This window comes from Tupaia chinensis, unplaced genomic scaffold (assembly GCF_000334495.1).
Source record: "Tupaia chinensis unplaced genomic scaffold, TupChi_1.0 Scaffold000056_1, whole genome shotgun sequence".
Lineage (NCBI taxonomy): Eukaryota > Metazoa > Chordata > Mammalia > Scandentia > Tupaiidae > Tupaia > Tupaia belangeri.
Genome location: NW_006159514.1, coordinates 2,303,964 through 2,323,034, shown reverse-complemented (window position 1 = coordinate 2,323,034; position 19,071 = coordinate 2,303,964). Strand labels below are relative to the sequence as shown.

At 42.1% G+C, this 19,071-nt stretch overlaps 1 protein-coding gene across 1 annotated transcript in view; it reads left to right on the top strand.

The window, feature by feature from the left end:
* Window positions 1-19,071, top strand: part of MYO3B (myosin IIIB) — a gene marked incomplete at its 5' end in the record, with an annotated part of 536,872 nt that overhangs the window by 364,358 nt on the left and 153,443 nt on the right. Inside the window, one exon of the mRNA XM_006141497.1 lies at window positions 14,143-14,245. Within this exon, the coding sequence (XP_006141559.1) occupies window positions 14,143-14,245 (103 nt within the window). The remainder of the gene's footprint in view (window positions 1-14,142; window positions 14,246-19,071) is intronic.

Sequence of the window (19,071 nt, the reverse complement as noted above, 5' to 3'; positions counted from 1 at the left end):
CAGCCGGCACCCCCAAGATTAAAACTCCAGAGGAGGGGCCAGCAGGTGATGTGGTGGTTAAGGTGCTGGACACCATGTGGCTGATCACATTTTGAGTCCCAGACCCAGTGGCTTGAAAACCACACCAGGTGAATGTACGTGCATGCCCAAAATCCTGAGAGGAGACTGGGGGAAAAAGGTTTGCCGTCCCCTCTGGGAAGTGATTTCTCATTTTCCCTCTAACTCTGTCTCTCTCGGGCGAATGCCCATGCCCCATGACAAAAACCTAACAACAAAACAAAACTCGAGAGGAAGTCAGTGGTCAGAGCCTCTTCAGTTCGAAGTCAGCTTTCTCCATATGTACCTTGTATATACGTAGACTCCAAATGTGGTGCAGAGGTGGTTCCCAAAATGGTATCTTTATCACCTCAACATTGAATGGAGCAACATTATAATGACCAATAAAACCCTCTGGTAGCTTTTACCCTGTATCTTTTCTTTTTGCAGGTAGTATCATAAAATATGTCATCACATTTAATACTTTTTATTAGTTCTTTAGACTGTAATCTGACACAGTAGTAAAGAAGTATTTAGGGGGAAAAGAACTGTGCTACGGCAAAAATGGTTTCCCTCAAAAGATTCTTGTGAATACAAAGGCAGATTTTGTTTTTTTTCCCCCTTAACAGAGGAAATGGAAGCACAGAGAATTTAAATAAGTTCTCCCCTTCTTTGTTTTGAGTTTAAGCACTGGTGTTAGAGCCCTCTTCTGAGTTTTCCCAGTCGCCTATGTTCTACCATGGGTTTCCATCTTGGAGATCACACGTGGACATTATAAGGTACCAGTCAAAACTTTGGGAAGAGATAATAAACTGTCTTCTGCATGTGGAATTTAGAGTCGAACAGTGGACTTTAGATCCCACCTGTGTCCCCATTTGCCATATGGTTTGGGGAAACGACCTAACTTCTGAGCCTTAGTTTTCCTCAGCTATAAATTGGAACACATAAAAGTCTAAATCTTGGTCTTTGTCTTAACTGATATGCATGGTAATCATGCTGGAAAAAGAAATGTTATACACCGTAAAGATATATGTGATTAAATGTAATATAAAAATATTAAAAATAAATATTTATAAAAACCTTAAAAAAATTCAAAAGTATAATTCCTGGGGCTGTTATGAAGACAACAGCAGATAATGTACGCAGAGCGTCCAGCACAGTGCCTGGCACATACGAGACAGTTCCTAAATGCTGGTTCCCTCTGCACCCCTTCCTGAATGTGAATGTCACTGAGGAAAAGGATCCGTGAATATCTCGCTATGATGAGCATAATAATGTAGTTACTTCAAAAAGATCAAACTATTTCTCCCACACTTTCAAAGAAAAATAGTACCTGTCAAATCTCAAATACCGCTACTATAACATCTTTATAAAAAAGAGACTTTCCAAATCTTACATCTTGTTTATTTGACAGGGGAAACTTTGAATATAACAGTAACATAGGAGCGATTTTGAGTTTTTTATTTTATATTTTATTTTTTTCCTCCAAAGAGTTGTATTCCATCATGCTGAAAGTATGATCCATTTGTGAAGCTAAATTTTTCAGGGACCTCAAAATTGTCCAGACTTAGATGATGTGTTATTGACACTGATTTTTCCCCTCACTGGTTTGAGGTCCTTACGTAATCAATGTGTTCTAAAAGATAGCAAGCCCATGCCCCATTCTCTATCTGCCGAGCCTTAAATTTTAAAATCTAGGAGCTAAAATATCGACCAGATACGTTGCCTGCTGGTGTGGAAAGCAAGTCGCCTTTCAGATGTCTGAGGAGTTGGAAGATCTTTGTGTGCCTATCATGTTTAACTCTCAGTGACGGATGATTGGCATCATAACAACGGAGCGACAGCCATTTGGCCAAGAGTTCAAACCCCAACACGATGAGCCATAGCAGGATCATGATTTGATTTGCTGTAACCATGAAGTCTGAATCGCCAAGAATCAAGGCAGAGGCAAGGGTGACAGCTGGTAGCCATTCTCATCAATAAAGTTGTGACGGTTGAGATGTACAAGCAACCAGAGCCTGCTAATTTCACAGACGTGGCGCCAAGTGCTTAGTGTCAAAACCAGCTATGGTCAATGGTGCAGGGGCTGGGAAGAACACCACGTCAACAGCAAGGCTCTCCCGTCAGACTCCTTCCCCTAACAACTTAGAAGCAGATTGGATCCTGCTTTTCAAGAATAGCTCTGATTTGAGGAGGAAATCTTTTATTTTTGAAAATTCAAATAACTTCTTAGAAGTTGAGTTTATTAATACACAGTACAAAATATTTTTATACACAGTAAAAAGTATTTTTATACACAGTGGAAAATATCATTTATACACAGTAAAAAGTATTTTAAAGAATTTTATTTCACTTTATCTATTCATTTATTTATTAATTCATTTAAATTTGACCAGAGAAGAACACAGAGAGAGAGAAAGTGAGAAAGGAAGCTGCCAGGTCTGGGACGCGAACTGCAGTCGGCCATGTGGGAGTCCAACGCCTTAGACCACCACTCCACCTGCTGGTCTCCTATAAAGTAAAAAAAAAATTTAAAGAATTATTTAAGTTATGGGACCAGCAGTTATGTAATGGCCATGGCGCTGGACTCCCATGTAGTTGACCGCGGTTTGAGTCCCAGACCCAGTGGCTTAAACTTACGCCAGGCACGTGTGCATGCGTGCCCAAGATCCCAAGAGGAGAATGGAGGAGAAGGGATTGATTGTGGCGTGGTTATCCCCTCTGGGGGGTGATTTCTTTCTTTCTGTCTCTCTGGTGAGTGCATGTGCCCTGTAGCAAAATCTTCTAAAAAATTATTTAAATTAACTTTATTTATTTATTTTTAATTTGATCAGAGAGGGACAGACAGAGAGAGAGAGGACTCAAACCACAGTTGTCCATGTGGGAGTCTAGCACCCTTACCCACCATACCACCTGCAGGCACCTCTACAATAACATTTTTTAAAATTTCCTTGTAGGAGCCGGTGGTGTGGTAGTTAAGGTGCTGGGACTCCCACATAGCCGACCATGGTTCAAGTCCTGGCTTGCTTTCTGCCTCTCTCTCTCTCTCTCTCATCAAATTGAAGAATAACAATAAAAAAGTAATTTTTTTTTAAGTTCCTTGTGTGCATTTTGCTGTCCATCCCTTTCTTACCCTCAGCCCTTAGTGACCACTAATGGATTTTCTGTCCTATAGTTTGGCCTTTTCCAGAGTATCCTGCAAACGGAGGGATACTATACACAGATTTCTGAGTTTAGTTTCTTTCACTTCATATAACGCTTTTGAGATGCATTTGCATTGTTGCATTTACTAGTAGCTCGTTCCTCCACCCTGCCGAGCAGAACCCCAGTGTATGGGTGTACCACAGTCTCATCTACTTTCCACCTGAAGGACATTTGTGTCACTTCTAGTTTGGGCTTTTTTTTTTTTTTTTTTTTTTTTTTTTAGGTTTATTTATTTCTTCCATGAGAAAGAGAGACACACATAGAAAGAAAAGCACCCCTAATAGGGTCTTCATATCATGATACACCCCTAGCACAGCCAGCGAGGGCATAAGGACATGTGTGAACAGGAGACCTCCAGATGTGAACCTGTGAACCTGGGACCTTCCCATATGGCTTCAGAAAAGGGTTGTGTTATTACTGAGCCACCACAACTGACCTAGTTCTTAGTAAATATGAATAAAACTGCTTCAAGCATTCAGAGTTTTGTTTGTTTTTGTTTTTTTGCCATAGAGTGTATACACTCAGAGAGAGACGGAGAGAGGGAAAGTAAGAAGTCACCCCCAAGGGAGGATGGTCATGCCGCAATTCCTTCTCCTCCATTCTCCTTTGGGAATTTTGGGCATGCACACACATGCGCCCAGCGTCATTTTCAAGCTACTAGGTCAGGGACTTGAACCATGGTCAGCCATGTGTGAATCCAGCGCCCTAACCACGAAGCCACCTGGTGGTTTTTTAGTTTTACCAAAAAAAAGTGTAGGAGAATAAATAATTTTGCTTCATAGGAAAGCAGATTTGTATGAGCAGTAATGACCCCCAAAGAGGGAGTCGTTTGTTCTTTGATTGTCCACACACATACTTGTTTCCTAACATCCTATACTTTTGCAGAGCCATGTACAGTTTACCCAAAACACTTCCCTTCACTTTCCTATAATTATTTTCACAGTAACTGAGAAGTAGGCTAGGAATCTTATCTCATTTTATAAATGGTAGCTAGCAAATCAGTAATCAAGACTTCTCAATACCTGAGCTATCCTTTCCCAAAACTGTGCTGGGTCCATGCAGGACATTTAGCTAGGTGCCTTTGACATGGTTACAAGACAACATTAAAAGTTTTTTTAGGGGGGGCTGGCAGGTGGCATGGTGGTTAAGAGCGCTGGACTCCCATATAGCTGACTGTGGTTTGAGTCCCGGACCTGGCGGCTTGCCTTCTCACTTTCTCTCTCTCTCTCTCTTTCTCTCTCGCTCTGTCCCTCCCTCTGTGGTCAAATTAAAATAAATAAATGAATAAAGTTAAATAAAATAATTTTTTAAAAAGTTTTTCTTTTTTCCCTCCATCAAGAGGCAAGCCAGATAGCATGGAGTTTAAGGCACTGGATCCCACATAGCCAACTATATGATTTTGGTCCTGGGCCCAGGACCAAAAACTACACCAGGTGCCTGTGCCTGCCCCAAATCCCAGGAGGAGAATGGAGGAAAAGAGAGTGCGGTATGGCCATGCTCCAGCATTGGGCGGGGGGTATTTCTCACTTTTCCTCTTTCTGTCTCTCTCTTGTGAGTATGCAGGTCCTATAGCAGAAACTAAAAACAATTAAAAGGAGGGTACAATATCATATGGAATGAGAACACCCCTGCTGGGACTTGAGAGGACTATTAAGCTGAGCCAACTGACATTGCCTCAAGAAGCAAACGGGGCCAGCAGGTGGCATAGTGATTAAGGCATTGGACTCACACATGGTAGACTATGGTTCAAGTCCCAGACCTGGTGACTGACTTAAAACTCATGCCAGGTGCCTTGAGGATGCATGCCCAAAATCCCAAGAGGAAAATGGAGGAGAAGGGACTGTGGCATGGCCATTTCCCCTGAGGGATGATCTCTTGCTTTCTATCTGTCTCTCTGGTTAGTGCATGTGCCCTATGGCAGAAATCTCTCTAAAAAAAAGAAAGAAGAAAGAAAGAGCAAAAGAAAGAGAAAAGAAGGAAGAGAGAGAGAGAAAGAAGAAAGAGAAAGAAAGGAAAAAGAAAGAAAGGAAGAAAGAAATCCAAGTTGAGTCTGATGGGAGTGGGAAGAGAATGGAGAGACCGTCTCTCCATGGGAAAGGAGATTCCCCAGACAACAATGTTTCAGGAGAGGCAAGAGACTAATTTCTAGATAAGGAAAACTTCCCTCTTTAGCTTCCAAATTGGGGAAAGCAATTACCAGGCAAGACTTCCTTTGAACTCAGTCAAAGTTTAACTGAGATAATGACCAGAATTAAGTACTGGGGTATCAAAGTGGAATATGCTCTCATAGGCCTGAAATTACTGACCTGGTTTTGAGTGTTGAAGATGGAGGACAGGAGTTTTGATAAGGCTACAGGAAACAAAATATGTGTCAATATTCTTCAGGAAAATAACTCAACTATGTCGATGCTATGCTGCTTTTCTAGCGTCTGCCTGTCAGACCTCCCACAAGTTGGCCCCTTTCTGTTCTGGTAAGATGGCTGCTGACCAGCTGTCGCTCCAGCCAGAAACCACACTGGCTCCTTGTGAATCTGCCAGTAGCAGTTATGAGGGGAAGGCTGGGCTTTTGTGCCTCGCTTTTGTGCCTCATCTGGATGTGCCTTCTCTGCCAGGTAAAGTGGGCATTCTTTGCCAGGCCCATTATGAGGGCAGGAAAGTTTACCCAACTGAGATCACTAACCAGGAAATCTACCAAGACAGCGTCCCTGCTGAAACCATGCCAGGGTCAGCCCCCCAGGTGGGTGAGCAATCACCAGGCCAAAGCCTCTGCTTGCAGCAGCTCATCTGTGGGACCCTTAGAGGCTCAGGAAGGTGAAAAGAGGTCAGAATTTTTACTTCCATTTATAAACAGGAAAAAATAAAGGGGGTAAGGGAGAGAAGGATTATGGTTTTTCAGTGTTGAAATAAATAGGGCCATACCATGTAGTGCTTAGGAATGAAGACATCAGAGTAAAATTGCTTGCGTTTGAATACTGGTTTTCTTGCTCTTCTACTCCGGGCAAATATTTGAACTTCCTTATGCCTTGCTTTTCTCAGCTATAAAATGGAAATAATAGAGGTCTCTACTTCTTTGGGTTACTATGAGGATTAAATGAGTTGATTTTGTAAAGAGCTTAGAAAAATTCATGAAATTTGGGGCTGGCAAGTGGCATGGTGATTAAGGGCGCTGGACTCCCACATAGCTGACCACGGTTTGAGTCCCAGACCTGACCTGGTGACTTGCTTTTTCACTCCACCCCCCATCCCTCTCTGATCAAATTAAAATAAATAAATAAATAAAGTTAAATAAAATAATTCTTTAAAAAAAGAAAAATTCATGAAACATAATAATCTGTACATTTATGTTTATTAAATAAAAATAACGAAGCTTTTCCTAATCTCCTTTTTCTAATTTTTCTTCCTCCTGGACAAGTCAAGGAAAAAAAATATATATATTTGTATATATATATGTGTATACACACACACACACACACACACACACACACACACACACACGATATTTAGTTTTTCTCTTTCTTTTAGTAACTTCAGTTTCCAATATCTGTCATGCCACTCCACCCCGCATTAGTTTCCTAGGGTTGCCATAACAAATTACCACAAATTTTATAGCTTCAAACAACAGGATTGGGACCAGCAGATGGCATAGTGGTTTTATTGCTGGACTCCCACATGGTCAACCACGGTTCAAGTCTTGTAGGCTTGAAACTCATGTTGGGAACATGTGCATCCATGCCCAAAATCCCAAGAAGAAAATGGAGGAGAGGGGATTGCGGCATGGTTGTCCCCTTGGGGGGTGATTTCTTGCTTTCTGACTCTGTCTCTCTCTCTGGCGAGCACACAGGCCCTCTAACAAAAATCTCTCTTAATTTAAAAAAAAAAAAAAAAGGCAGGATTATTCCCTCACAGTTCTGGAGGTTAGAAGTCTGAAATAAAAGTGTCAACAAGATAGGTTTCTACTGGAGGCTCTGAAGGAGAGTATCTCATGTCTCTCTTGCAGAGACATCTCTTGCAGTCTCTCTCCTAGCTTCTGGTGGTTCCTGACAAACCTTGGCATTCCTTGACTTGTAGACCCATCACCCTATTACCAAACTCACATCAGGTTCACTCACCCAATCACTACCAGCCAAACTGTAGCACATGGTGTGATGAAGCAAAGTACAGCTTTACTGCAAGCCAAGGCAAGCTGGAAGCTCATGCGGAAAAGCTCCAACTTCCCGGGGAGTTCCTCACTCACATTTTTCAAGGGCAAAAGTAAGGGTAGGGGATCCCAGGCACATAGTTCAATGATTGGTTCACAAGGGCTTGATGATCCCGTGAGCCTTCTTGATTGGTCAGGTCTTGGATAATCAAACTCCCATTTTGGAAGGAGCTCTGACCACATTCAGCATGGCATCTTTGTGCTCCTAGTCAGCAGTTTCCAACCTACCAAACATCTTACATATTGAAGTTAAAACCATGTATTTCCTTTAAGAGGGAGTTTTAGAAGTCTTATGGCCTTCATTCATGGCCAATATTGCTTGATTATCATAACCAAAGTCTGAAGTCTTACCCCTTACTTTGGGGTAAGACTTGTATTCAAGTCCTTTAGACAAGACATTTTACTTTCAGCTGGGCCCTGATTAATTATTTTCTCTTCAACAGACGGGGAAACTGAAGGCCCACCCCTTTGTTGGGAGTTTTTGCTTGGTCCCCTCTTTCAGCTTTCATTGTCACATGCATGTTCCTCATGCCTTTTGTGTCCTCACATAGCCTTCTTTCTTTCTTTCTTTTTTTAAGAATTATTTTATTTAACTTTATTTATTTATTTATTTATTTTAATTTGACCAGAGAGGGACAGAGAGAGAGGGAAAGTGAGAAAGCAAGCCGTCAGGTCCGAGATTTGAACCTTGGTCAGCTATGTGGGAGTCCAGCACCCTTAGCCACAATGCCACCTACCGACCCCTCACATAGCCTTCTTATAAGGACACCAGTCATTGGATTTTGGACTGACCTTAATTCAGTATGATCTCATCTTTGTTTAATTATATCTGCAAAGACCCTATTTCTAAGTAAGGTCATATTCCGAGGTTCTCAGTGGGCTGAACTTTGGGGGAACATTAATCGACCCAGTGTATACCCTTGAAAGTTTCAAGATGCAGGACCAGCAGGTGTGTGGCGGTTAAGGCGCTGGACACTCCCACATGGCTGACCACGGTTCGAGTCCTAGACCTGGTGGCTTGCTTTCTCACTTTCCCTCTCTCATTCTCTCTCTCTCTCTGGTCAATTTATAAAATAAATGAATGAATATAATAAGTAAATAATTTAAAAAGTAAAAAATAAAACATTAAAAAAAAGTTTCAAGATGCTTTCATCTTTTCTCCCTTTTTAGTTTTACTCTGTGTAAGACTACAAGCTCTGGGCCAGCAGGTGGTGTGGTGGTTGAGGTTGCTGTATTGTCATCTACTGGGGAGCTGAGCTGCTCTTATGTGAAATCTGCCATTCTTTCCATCTAGATCTCTAAGATTATTAGAGATCTGTCCTGAGACACAGAATGAAAAACCACAAACACGAGTATAGCAGGGAAAAGTTTTAGCAGAAAAGTGAAGATTTCTATTAGAAAGAAATATACCCCCAGAGAAGGGCCATGGTACTGGGCATGGTGTTAGGTGTTACTTTTATTGTGTGATTTGGTAATGAATATTTAGCAAGGGAAAGTGTGTCATAATATCTGTGTTCTTTGTTTGACTTTTTGGGTTTTTTTCCTGCACTTGCACACATCTCTCTCAGGTGAGTAATTTAATTACCTAATCATGCAGGCCCAGTGTGGCCTTTGAAGGTACTGAGCATCCATATTTGGATGAACTGCCCTACTAGTTTATTGCCCCAATGGGAATTAGGATGTTGACCTAGTATCCCATCCCAGTGGCAAATTTCTCTGTGTTATTTGGGATGGCTAGATTTCTCTCTTTATTTCCAATGAAGTCCTCTGACAATAAAGAGGGGCCGGCAGGTGGCATGGTGGTTAAGGGTGCTGGACTCCCACATGGCTGACTGTGGTTTGACCTGGCAGCTTGCTTTCTCACTTTCCCTCTCTCTCTCTCGCTCTTTCCCTCTCTGGTCAAATTAAAAATAAATCAGTCATAAATAAAAATTTTAAAAAAAGAAAGAAATTGAACCTGAATGTCTCTAAATGGGGCATATCTTCTACAGTTTATCCCAAACCCAATACTTTCCATCCTCTCTGCATGATACTCACATATTTATGTAAGCTGTGGCCCCAAAACCTTTTGCATTCGCAACACCTGCTGTGGTGTTTTCTTCTCTCTCTCTCTCTTTTTTTTCCTGACAATCAAATACTTTTCCATCTTATTTTGAAACGGTTCATTTTGGGACCAGTTGTTGGCAGGTGGTTAGAGCAGCTGGATCTTATGTGTCTGGCTATATTATTGGAGTCCTGGGCCAGTGACTCGAAAGACACTCTGGGTAGGTATGCATGTCCAAAATTCTGAGAGGAGAATGGAGGAGAGGAGACTGGTGTGGCCACCCTCACTCCCTGAAGGGTGCTTTGGCATTTTCCCTTTCTCTCTCTGTCTCCAGCGAGCATACATAGCAAGTTTAAAAAAAAAAAAAAAAAAAAAAAAGGGCCAGCCAGCAGGTGGTGTAGGTGGTGCAGTGGTTATATCACTGGTTTCCCACATGGTCAATTGCATTTCGAGTCCCGGACAAAACCCAGTGGCTTGAAACTCATGCCAAGTGTGTGTACGTGCGTGCCCAAAATCCCAAGAGAAGGCTAGAGAAGAAAGGACTGCCATGTGACCATGTGACTTTCCCCCCCACCCCCAGCGGCTATTTCTCACTTTTTCTCTCTCTGTCTCTCCAGTGAGTGCAACAGCCTATAGCACAAAACAAACAACAACAACTACAACAACAACAACAAAAAAAAAACAACCCAGTTTTGGAGACAGCAGATGGTGGAGCAGTTACATGGCCAACCATGGTTGGAGTCCCAGACCCGTGGCTTGAAACTCACACCAGGCACATGTGCATGCATGCCCAAGATCTCTAGAGGAGTATGGAGGAGATGGATTATGGTGTGGCCATTCTCCTTGAGGGGATTTCTCACTTTCCCTCTCACTCTCTCTCTCTCTTCCTCTCTCTGGCAAGTGCATGTGCCCTAAGGCAAAAAGAAAAAAAGAAAACTCTTAAAAAAAAGTCCAGTTTGAAGACTTGGTTCAGTTTTCTTGGAAAATATGAATGGTTTTTAGAGCTCATCAGATTGGAAGGACTCGACTTCTCTAGAAGTTTTCTAGAGTTCTCTAGAACTCCACTCCCAATATTGCTTTACTTCATTAAACCAGGAAAACTTGACGACTTTCCCTGAGTAAAGATGACCAGTCTCTGAAGAGCCCTCTAAGGCCCCATCTGCACAGTTCCCACGTTTGGCATTTGAGAAATGTTTCTGCTGTTCAAGTTTCTAATTTTATTCCGCAGCCCGATTGTTGCTCTGACCCTTTACTCATTCACTGAAAGGGAGCTACCTTACTTCTCTTGCTCTCTTTTTTGTCCTATCTCCATTTCTCTAATCTTGTTCAGTGATTAATTTGCCAGAAAGACGCTAGGTGATTTCATCTGTCACCAGGACATTGTGAGAAATTTGTGACAAATTTGGGTCCTGCTTTGAACTCAATGGTCTGAAAATCTTAACTTATTTAAGTTTATCTCTTTAGTTTGACCCAATTCCTTTTCCCTGCTCTTCAGGCAAAGCTGTATGATAGAGGAGCAGGCTTCATTTAAGCTTTATTAAGAATATTCTGTAAGTTTCTGTTTGGTTTTTATACTTCAAATAACTTTTAAAATCAATATTTTGATGACTGAAGTGTAAATGAATAAGAAACATGGAATAAGTTTTCTCCACAATTACACGAACAGAAATTCTATGGGTTTTTATTGAACACCCAAAGTAACTGAGGGCATTTTTTACGCCCCTAGAAAAATTATTGTTGCTCCTGTCTTTCTGGTCTTAGACATGGCACCTTCATAAAGAGAAGCCTGCATCAAACCAAAAGGGGCTTTTTGGGTTTTCTCTGCTTTTTTTCCTTTTGGAACTGCTATTAAACTGTTATTACTTCATTTTTTTCTTTTTTTATGGAGGATCTCAAAATAGGTACAGACAAAAGCTTGCAATCTCGGCTCTGCACACTGGAAATAGCATTTGGGCTTTGATCAGTGGTAGCTCTTGGTGTTGTTGAATTGGGCCAGATAACAAGATTAAAAATTATTTGCAGTGATTCTCCTTAATAGGGAAACAGATCTGTGTGTCCCTGAAGTGGGCTCCTCTTTTTTCTTTTCTATGTCAATTCTTGCTTTTATGTTGCTAATCACAGTATTACATATGAGCTTGGGCCAAAGGGCGTTAAGGAATCTCCAAAAGGGGAAGGAGGGGGAAGAGGAGGAGTGCTGGGAGTAGAAGGGGTAGTGAGGGGGTAGGGGCAGAGGGGAGGGCTAGGAGTAGGAGGGGTAGGACCAGGACCTGCTTAGTGTTCTAATTGGAGGAGTTTTCAATCAAGAGAAGGCAGGAAGGGACTGGGAGGGAACCAGTTAATGAAATTCTAAAATACTCTTTAAAATTTCAACTTGTTTTTTCTTCTTTTAGTATTGTTTCACTGTCTGGTCATAATGTTTTTTTGCATAATAATAAAAATGTAATAATGTTCCACTTCAACTTTTCTCTTTATCCTTTTGGTGTTGATTGCAATAACAATAATAACAACAGATGTTTTGAGACACCACCATAGCTTGAAGAATTATAGATCTTCTACACAAGAGATATTTATGTTTAAGGAACCAAATTAACAACATAAAAACCAGAACATAATTTTTCCAGAGCACGCAGCACAAAAACAATTGATATCTATATTTATTGATTTATTTCAGTATACTCCATCCCTGTCTTATGTCCTATCATAACTTATATATTTTATGTATTTTCTACATACGTCCTAGCTGCCAAGTTTACAGATTACCTTTGTTGGTTATACTTTGGTTTGGAGTCTTCTAGGTTATCTAAAATAAGGATAGCAAATAGGTGCAGAATCTCTTCGTCCCCTGGTTAATTGGTCATCACTTTTGGAACTGTGGTTCTTAGCCCTGGCCACACATTAAAATCATGTAGGGAGCTTTTAATAATTGATGCCAGTCCACCCACAGCACCCTCGAGATCTCCAGGGACTGGGTCAAAGCACGTTTAACATCTTCCTGGGTGTTTCTAATGTACAGACAGAACTAAACGTCATTGGTCTGGAAGCAGTATCTCTCAAACTTCAACATGGACCAAGAGTTCCCAGATACTTGTTAAAAATACAGATGGCTGGAGCTGCCAGGTGGTGTGGTGCTTAAGGGCACTGGGCTCCCACTTGGCTGACTGTGGTTCGAGTCCTGGACCTGCCAGCTTACTTTCTCGAACTTTCTCTCCCTCTCTCTCACTCTGGTCAAATTAAAATAAATAAATAATAAAGTTAAATAAAATAGTTCTTTTAAAAAATAGAGAGAGATGGCCAGACCCCACCCTCAGAATCTCTGATTTATTAGGTCGAAGGTGGAGCCCAAGAATTTGTATTTCTAACAAGTCTAAAATGATGCTGATGATACTGGTCTGAGATCCCCACTTTGAGAACCACTGATGTGAAGTCGTGGTAAGAAGGAACTTGAAGCTGAATTACATTCAGTGGAAAAGAGAGCTGTGATTGATTAGTCATGGCTGCCATGGTCATAGGAATGAGGAATTGTATTTTTTGCCCTCACTCTTAAGAAATTCATCAAAGGGCAGTAAGCTGTCCTAAATCAAAATGTGGAAATGGGTCACTCCTGGAATGATTTTCTATTTGCAGTTAATCCTACACATTTTGTGACAATTTGTTCCTTGAGCTACTGTCTGCATCAGTGGACAGCCCTGCTAGGTCCAGAAGCTGGTCGAACTCTGGCTGGCATAGGCCTATTCCAGCTATTGCATGCTTCTACTGGTTCGAGTCCTGGACCTGCCAGCTTACTTTCTCGAACTTTCTCTCCCTCTCTCTCACTCTGGTCAAATTAAAATAAATAAATAATAAAGTTAAATAAAATAGTTCTTTTAAAAAATAGAGAGAGATGGCCAGACCCCACCCTCAGAATCTCTGATTTATTAGGTCGAAGGTGGAGCCCAAGAATTTGTATTTCTAACAAGTCTAAAATGATGCTGATGATACTGGTCTGAGATCCCCACTTTGAGAACCACTGATGTGAAGTCGTGGTAAGAAGGAACTTGAAGCTGAATTACATTCAGTGGAAAAGAGAGCTGTGATTGATTAGTCATGGCTGCCATGGTCATAGGAATGAGGAATTGTATTTTTTGCCCTCACTCTTAAGAAATTCATCAAAGGGCAGTAAGCTGTCCTAAATCAAAATGTGGAAATGGGTCACTCCTGGAATGATTTTCTATTTGCAGTTAATCCTACACATTTTGTGACAATTTGTTCCTTGAGCTACTGTCTGCATCAGTGGACAGCCCTGCTAGGTCCAGAAGCTGGTCGAACTCTGGCTGGCATAGGCCTATTCCAGCTATTGCATGCTTCTACTGGGACCTACTTCATTTAAGGGCTTTTCATTTCTGTCTACTTTTTATGTCTATTGCCAGAGAGAAGTCATTTGTTTTTCTATAAGCATGAGTCATTTCATTCATTTCGCTGGTCAGAACCTAACACCAAGAGAGAGCTGGAGTCCAGAAGGGTTTGTTTTAATGACATAGTCGAAGATAAGGCTGCCCAAAGGAAGCACCCTGAAGGCAGAGAAGGAAGGGCTGCAGAGAACACAGTGGGGCATTGAAGTCTAACCCTGCCTATTTCAGAATTTATCCTGAGACCTCTAATCACTCATTCATTTTTTTCTCAGTTCTCAGGGGCTCTGTAGATCATACAAGTCATCCACAAGCAGAATGCAACCATGGCTTTGCAGAGACTTCAGGCAACTCTCCTGCTGTCACGGAGAAAAATCGGTGAGTTTATTTCATTAGAGGTCTCCGTTGTACACTCAGGTGCGCCGTTCCAATGGACAATGGAATGTGTTATTTTGGTGAGGTGAAGAGAGTAGAGCCAAAAGCCGTTTCCCAGGGCCGGCAGGTAGCATGATGGCTAAGGCGCTAGACTCTCACATGGTTGACTGCGGTTCGAGTTCCAGACCTGGAGGCTTGCTTTCTTACTTTCCCTTTCTCTGGTCAAATTAAACAAACGATAATGATAATAAAGGAAATGAAATGAAATAATTCTTTAAAAAAATTTCCCATCAAATTCTCCCATGTCACAGGTCATTACCCTGTGGGGAAAAAAATCTACTCTACAAGGCAACCTGAATACAACCATGCTTTTGGGGCTGTTTTTATGGCAAAAGCTGTATGTGGCCTCATTAGGTTAAAGTGATGGTTCTCAATTTGCTCCATCTCTCCTCCCCAGGATTTTTGGCAATGTCTAGAGACATGTTGGATGTCATAGATTTGAGTGGAAAGGTTATGCCACTGGCATCTAATGGGTAGAAGCCAGCAATGCTGCTAAACTTCCTAATACCCAGTATCCCCTCCCCACAACAATGAATTGTCCAGCCCCAAATGCCAATAGTCCTGAGGTCGAGAAACACTCAATTGAAGCTAAAGCAATAGGAGAATATCATTTCCTATTTGCACACAAGTTTTAGTTAAATCTAATCGAAAAGGAGAAGAGCAGACTTGCCTAGGACCACAGTGTACTTACTATTTTCTGTGGACGTCTGAGCTGCTTAAGGTCTATAGGCATAGTGACCCTGGATAAATGTGGGCTCAGGTCACTTCAAGGGAGGCCAGGCCAGGGTTTGACACCAAGTGCTATACACCTAAGGAACTCCTAAGCCTGATCTCCAGGGACACCTTCCTAACCAGCCCTCTCTCTCAGAAAAGGTTTCCAGTCTCCAGCGCATGTGTCACCAGGAGGACACAGCTGCAGAAGTCGTGGACTTTGGCCATAAGAAGGTCTAAGTAGAGCAAAACTTGCCTTTCTTATTTCACCCAGATTGATTGTAGGAAACTTCATTAAAAATTCAGTCAAGGATTTGAAGAAAGAAGCAGCTCATTAGAGAATTCTCTGCAATTTTTTTTCACCTGGAAAAAGAGGTGGTCTTGATTTGGAATTAAAAAAATTTTTTGAATTTTTGAGATTCCTTAATATTGAGTCTTGAAAAGTTAAATTCTAACTACTTCATTAGTAGTCTCAAATTGCCCCATAGGACCGTTTTTATTTTTGATTATTATTGTTGGGTTGTTGGAAAAGTCATGATGCACTTTTGCTTAGGAAAACATAGAAAAATATGTTATGACTTTTCTGATGACCTAGTATTATTATTATTATTTTTTAGGTTTTTGCTATAGGGTACATGTACTCACTAGAGAGAGCCAGAGAGAGAGAGAAAGTGAGAAATCACTCCTCATGAGGAAATGGCCACCACGATCCATTCCCCTCCATTCTCCTCTTGGGATTTTGGGCATCCACACACATGCACCCAGCATGTTGTTCAAGCAGCAGGTCCAGGACTCAAACCATGAAGTTGGCTATGTGAGATCTAGTGCCTTAACCACTATGCCGTCTGCTATCCCTGGACTGTTTTTATTTTTTTTTAAAGAATTATTTATTTAATTTTTATTTATTGATTTAATTTTGACCAGAGAGAGAGAGGACTGAGAAAGCAAGCCACCAGGTCCAGGACTCTAACCTTGATCGGTCATGTGGGAGTGTCCAGCACCTCAACCACCACGCCACCTGCTGGCCCGTGAACTGTTTTTAAAGGAGACTACTTTGGACTAAAGAGTCAGTCTAGCTCCTTGCAGGGTACTTGGGGAAAGACCTAAGACTTCATATTAGAATAACAAAGTTTATTTTGGCAGAAAGATTGCTGCGCTTGGCAGGTGAAAGGTGTGGGTCCTGACCTGAGTATTAACATTTTCTAGCTGTTTGACCTTAGGCAAGTCCATGAACCAGTTTGGAAAATGACCTCAAACCTAGCCTGTCTCCCTTCAACCTCAGCTGATGATTGACTTTACAGAGAAAACCAGGACGGTGCCCTGAGCTTTGTCCACTGCTCTCCTCTCTGCCTTAGAATCTGTCACGATTTTCAGTTGTCCTTTCTTCTTTTGCTCCCATCTCCCTGACCACAGATCCTCTTCCCTGAACAGTGTTCTTCCCTTGCAGTCCCTGCCACTCTCAGTGCTCCTTTGCTTTTGCATCTTCCCCACTCTGCACTCTCATTCCCTTTTGCTTATACCTCTCCTCATTCTGTCAAAAGCCTGCCTTTGGCACCGTGTCTCCGCACTCTTAACTTTTTCCACCAGATTCCTTCACACTGACATCTAAGTCTACTGTCTCCTCTCCATACCAAACCAACTCTCCTCTCCTTAATCCTGGAATCTGATTTGTGTCTTCTTCATGGCCTTCATTACTGTCCTCAGGAACTCAGCTCTCAGTTACTAGCGCATCGTCTTCATCAGACTCCATAGCATTCAGTTCCACGGGCCACATTTTCCTAAAGCACTGTCTGCGATGAGTGTGCAGTACTGAGAGTTTCAGATTCTTACTTAGAGGTACTTCAATCTGTTTTTTCTGGCTCCATCCTCCTTCTCTTCCGTCCACCATTAAAATGAAGGTAATTTGAGTCAGCGGGAGATTTGATGGCTAAGGTGCTGGGTTCCCACACAGCAAATGGCAATTAAGTCATGGACCCATCAGCTTAAAAATCATGCCAGGTGGGACCAGCAGTTGGTGTAATGGTCATGTCGCTGGGCTCCCACATAGTCAACTGTGATTCAAGTCCCAGACCCAGTGACTTGAAACTCACACTGCGTACATGTGTGTACGTGCCCAAGATCCCAAGAGGAGAATTGAGGAGAAGGGACTGTGGCATGGCCATCCCTTCTGGAAGGTGATTTCTCACTTTCTGTCTCTCTGTCTTTCTCTGTCTTTCCGGCAAGCACATGCACCCTATGCCAAAAATCTCTCTTAAAAGAAAAGAAGAGAGAAGGAAAGAAAGAAAAGGAAAGACAAAAAAATTAAAAGGAAAAAAAGAAAAGAAAGATGATATGCAGGAGTGTATGCCTGAAATCTCAAGAGGAGAGTAGAAGAGAAGGGCTTGCACGGTAGCCATTCCCTGCAGGGAGTGATGCTTACTTTCCCTCTCTCTGCCTTTTTCTGGTGAACACATGCATTTATGGCCAAACCTTAAAAAGGTAAAAAAAAAACCAAAAAAACCTGGATGATTCTCCAAGTCTCGGATTCTTCTTTCTCTACTTTTCACCTTGCTGGTATTTTCCATCATCAGTGTATTCTGGTGCTAACTCTCAGGTGTGTGAGCACAAGTCTCATATCTGTTTTGACTTCCACACGCCTACGCCCAAGTCCTGCTGGATACACTTCCTGATTTACATACCAGGATCACACCACCACAGCACCTCCTCCGTTGAAATTTTCCACTTCTGTGAGTGGCAGAAACAATGTTTTGTAACCTGGCCTTGGCACTCAGAACTGTCTGTTTTGATCCTTGTATACCAGCGCCAGTAATTTTCTAAGCATCCTTCTCTGACCCAAGTCTACTGTTATCTCTCTCTCCCCTTCTTGCCTTTTTATAGACTGGCTTTCATTTCTGACACTTGATCAATTGTCCTACAACATATTCTGCCTTGTTCAAAGAGCTCTAATGGCTTCTCCTTTTAGATTAAAAGAGGTTTGACCTTCTCAGTTGCTACTCCATTCCTCTGCCTAGCCTGCTTGTTTGTCCTCCAGGCCTACCTCCAGTTGGCCCCTGAGAATACCCTATGGCTAACTGGAATCAAGTTTGGGTTTTTATCAATGCACCTACCTCTCTTCTCTCTGCCCATTTCTTTTTGTTCAACTGCTACCTTTTCATCAAGATACATTATTGTATCCCTTTCTTCCATGAAGACCTCAGACCTCTTTAATACTCCTCGATCATAGCTGATTTGTAACAATACTATTCACAGTGCAGTCTCATTCCCTATCATTCCTTCAACGTGATGAACTTGTGCACAATTGTAAATCAACCCACTGCTTTCTTCATCAAGAAAGTCTTGTTACTACACACACACACACACACACACACACACACAATTAGCTGAACTAAACAGTGTACTTGGTGATGAACTGATTTGCATTCTGGCACAACTTTCCTGCGTTATCGTGAGTGGTAACCATTGACTACCTGCGTCCTGCGACCACACTTTGGATTATCACTCTCTAGTCTTGTTCACATTGTGTTTGGTATCCTGGCTGACCTTGTGCTAGCAAACTAGTTTCTCAAGGATGAGTTTGATGAGTTTTACTCATTATAGCCCATACAGAGTAGGTACTCGATAAGTTTATTGAGCTGACCTCCAAGACCACTCTTCGGGACTCTGAGTTTTTGGAGAGGTTTTTTTTTTTTTTTTTTTGTTTTCGCTATAAGGGCGCGTGCGCTCGCCAGACAGACAGAGACATAGAGACAGAAAGCGAGAAATCGCCCCCCAGGGGGGATGGTCACGCCACAATCCCTTCTCCTCCATTCTCCTCTCGGGATCTTGGGCACGCACGCACACACGCCCGGCGTGAGATTTAAGCCACCGGGTCCGAGACGCGAACCACAGTCGACTACGTGGGAGTCCAGCGACATAGCCATTACGCTAACTGCTGGTTCCCGGGACTCTGAGTTTTATGAGAAAAACATTCTGCCTGTTCAGTCTTTGGGTGGTAGCAGCAACAAGAGGCTCTGGGACAGTTCTTCAGACAGTGCATCATGGCATCTGTCCCATGGGGA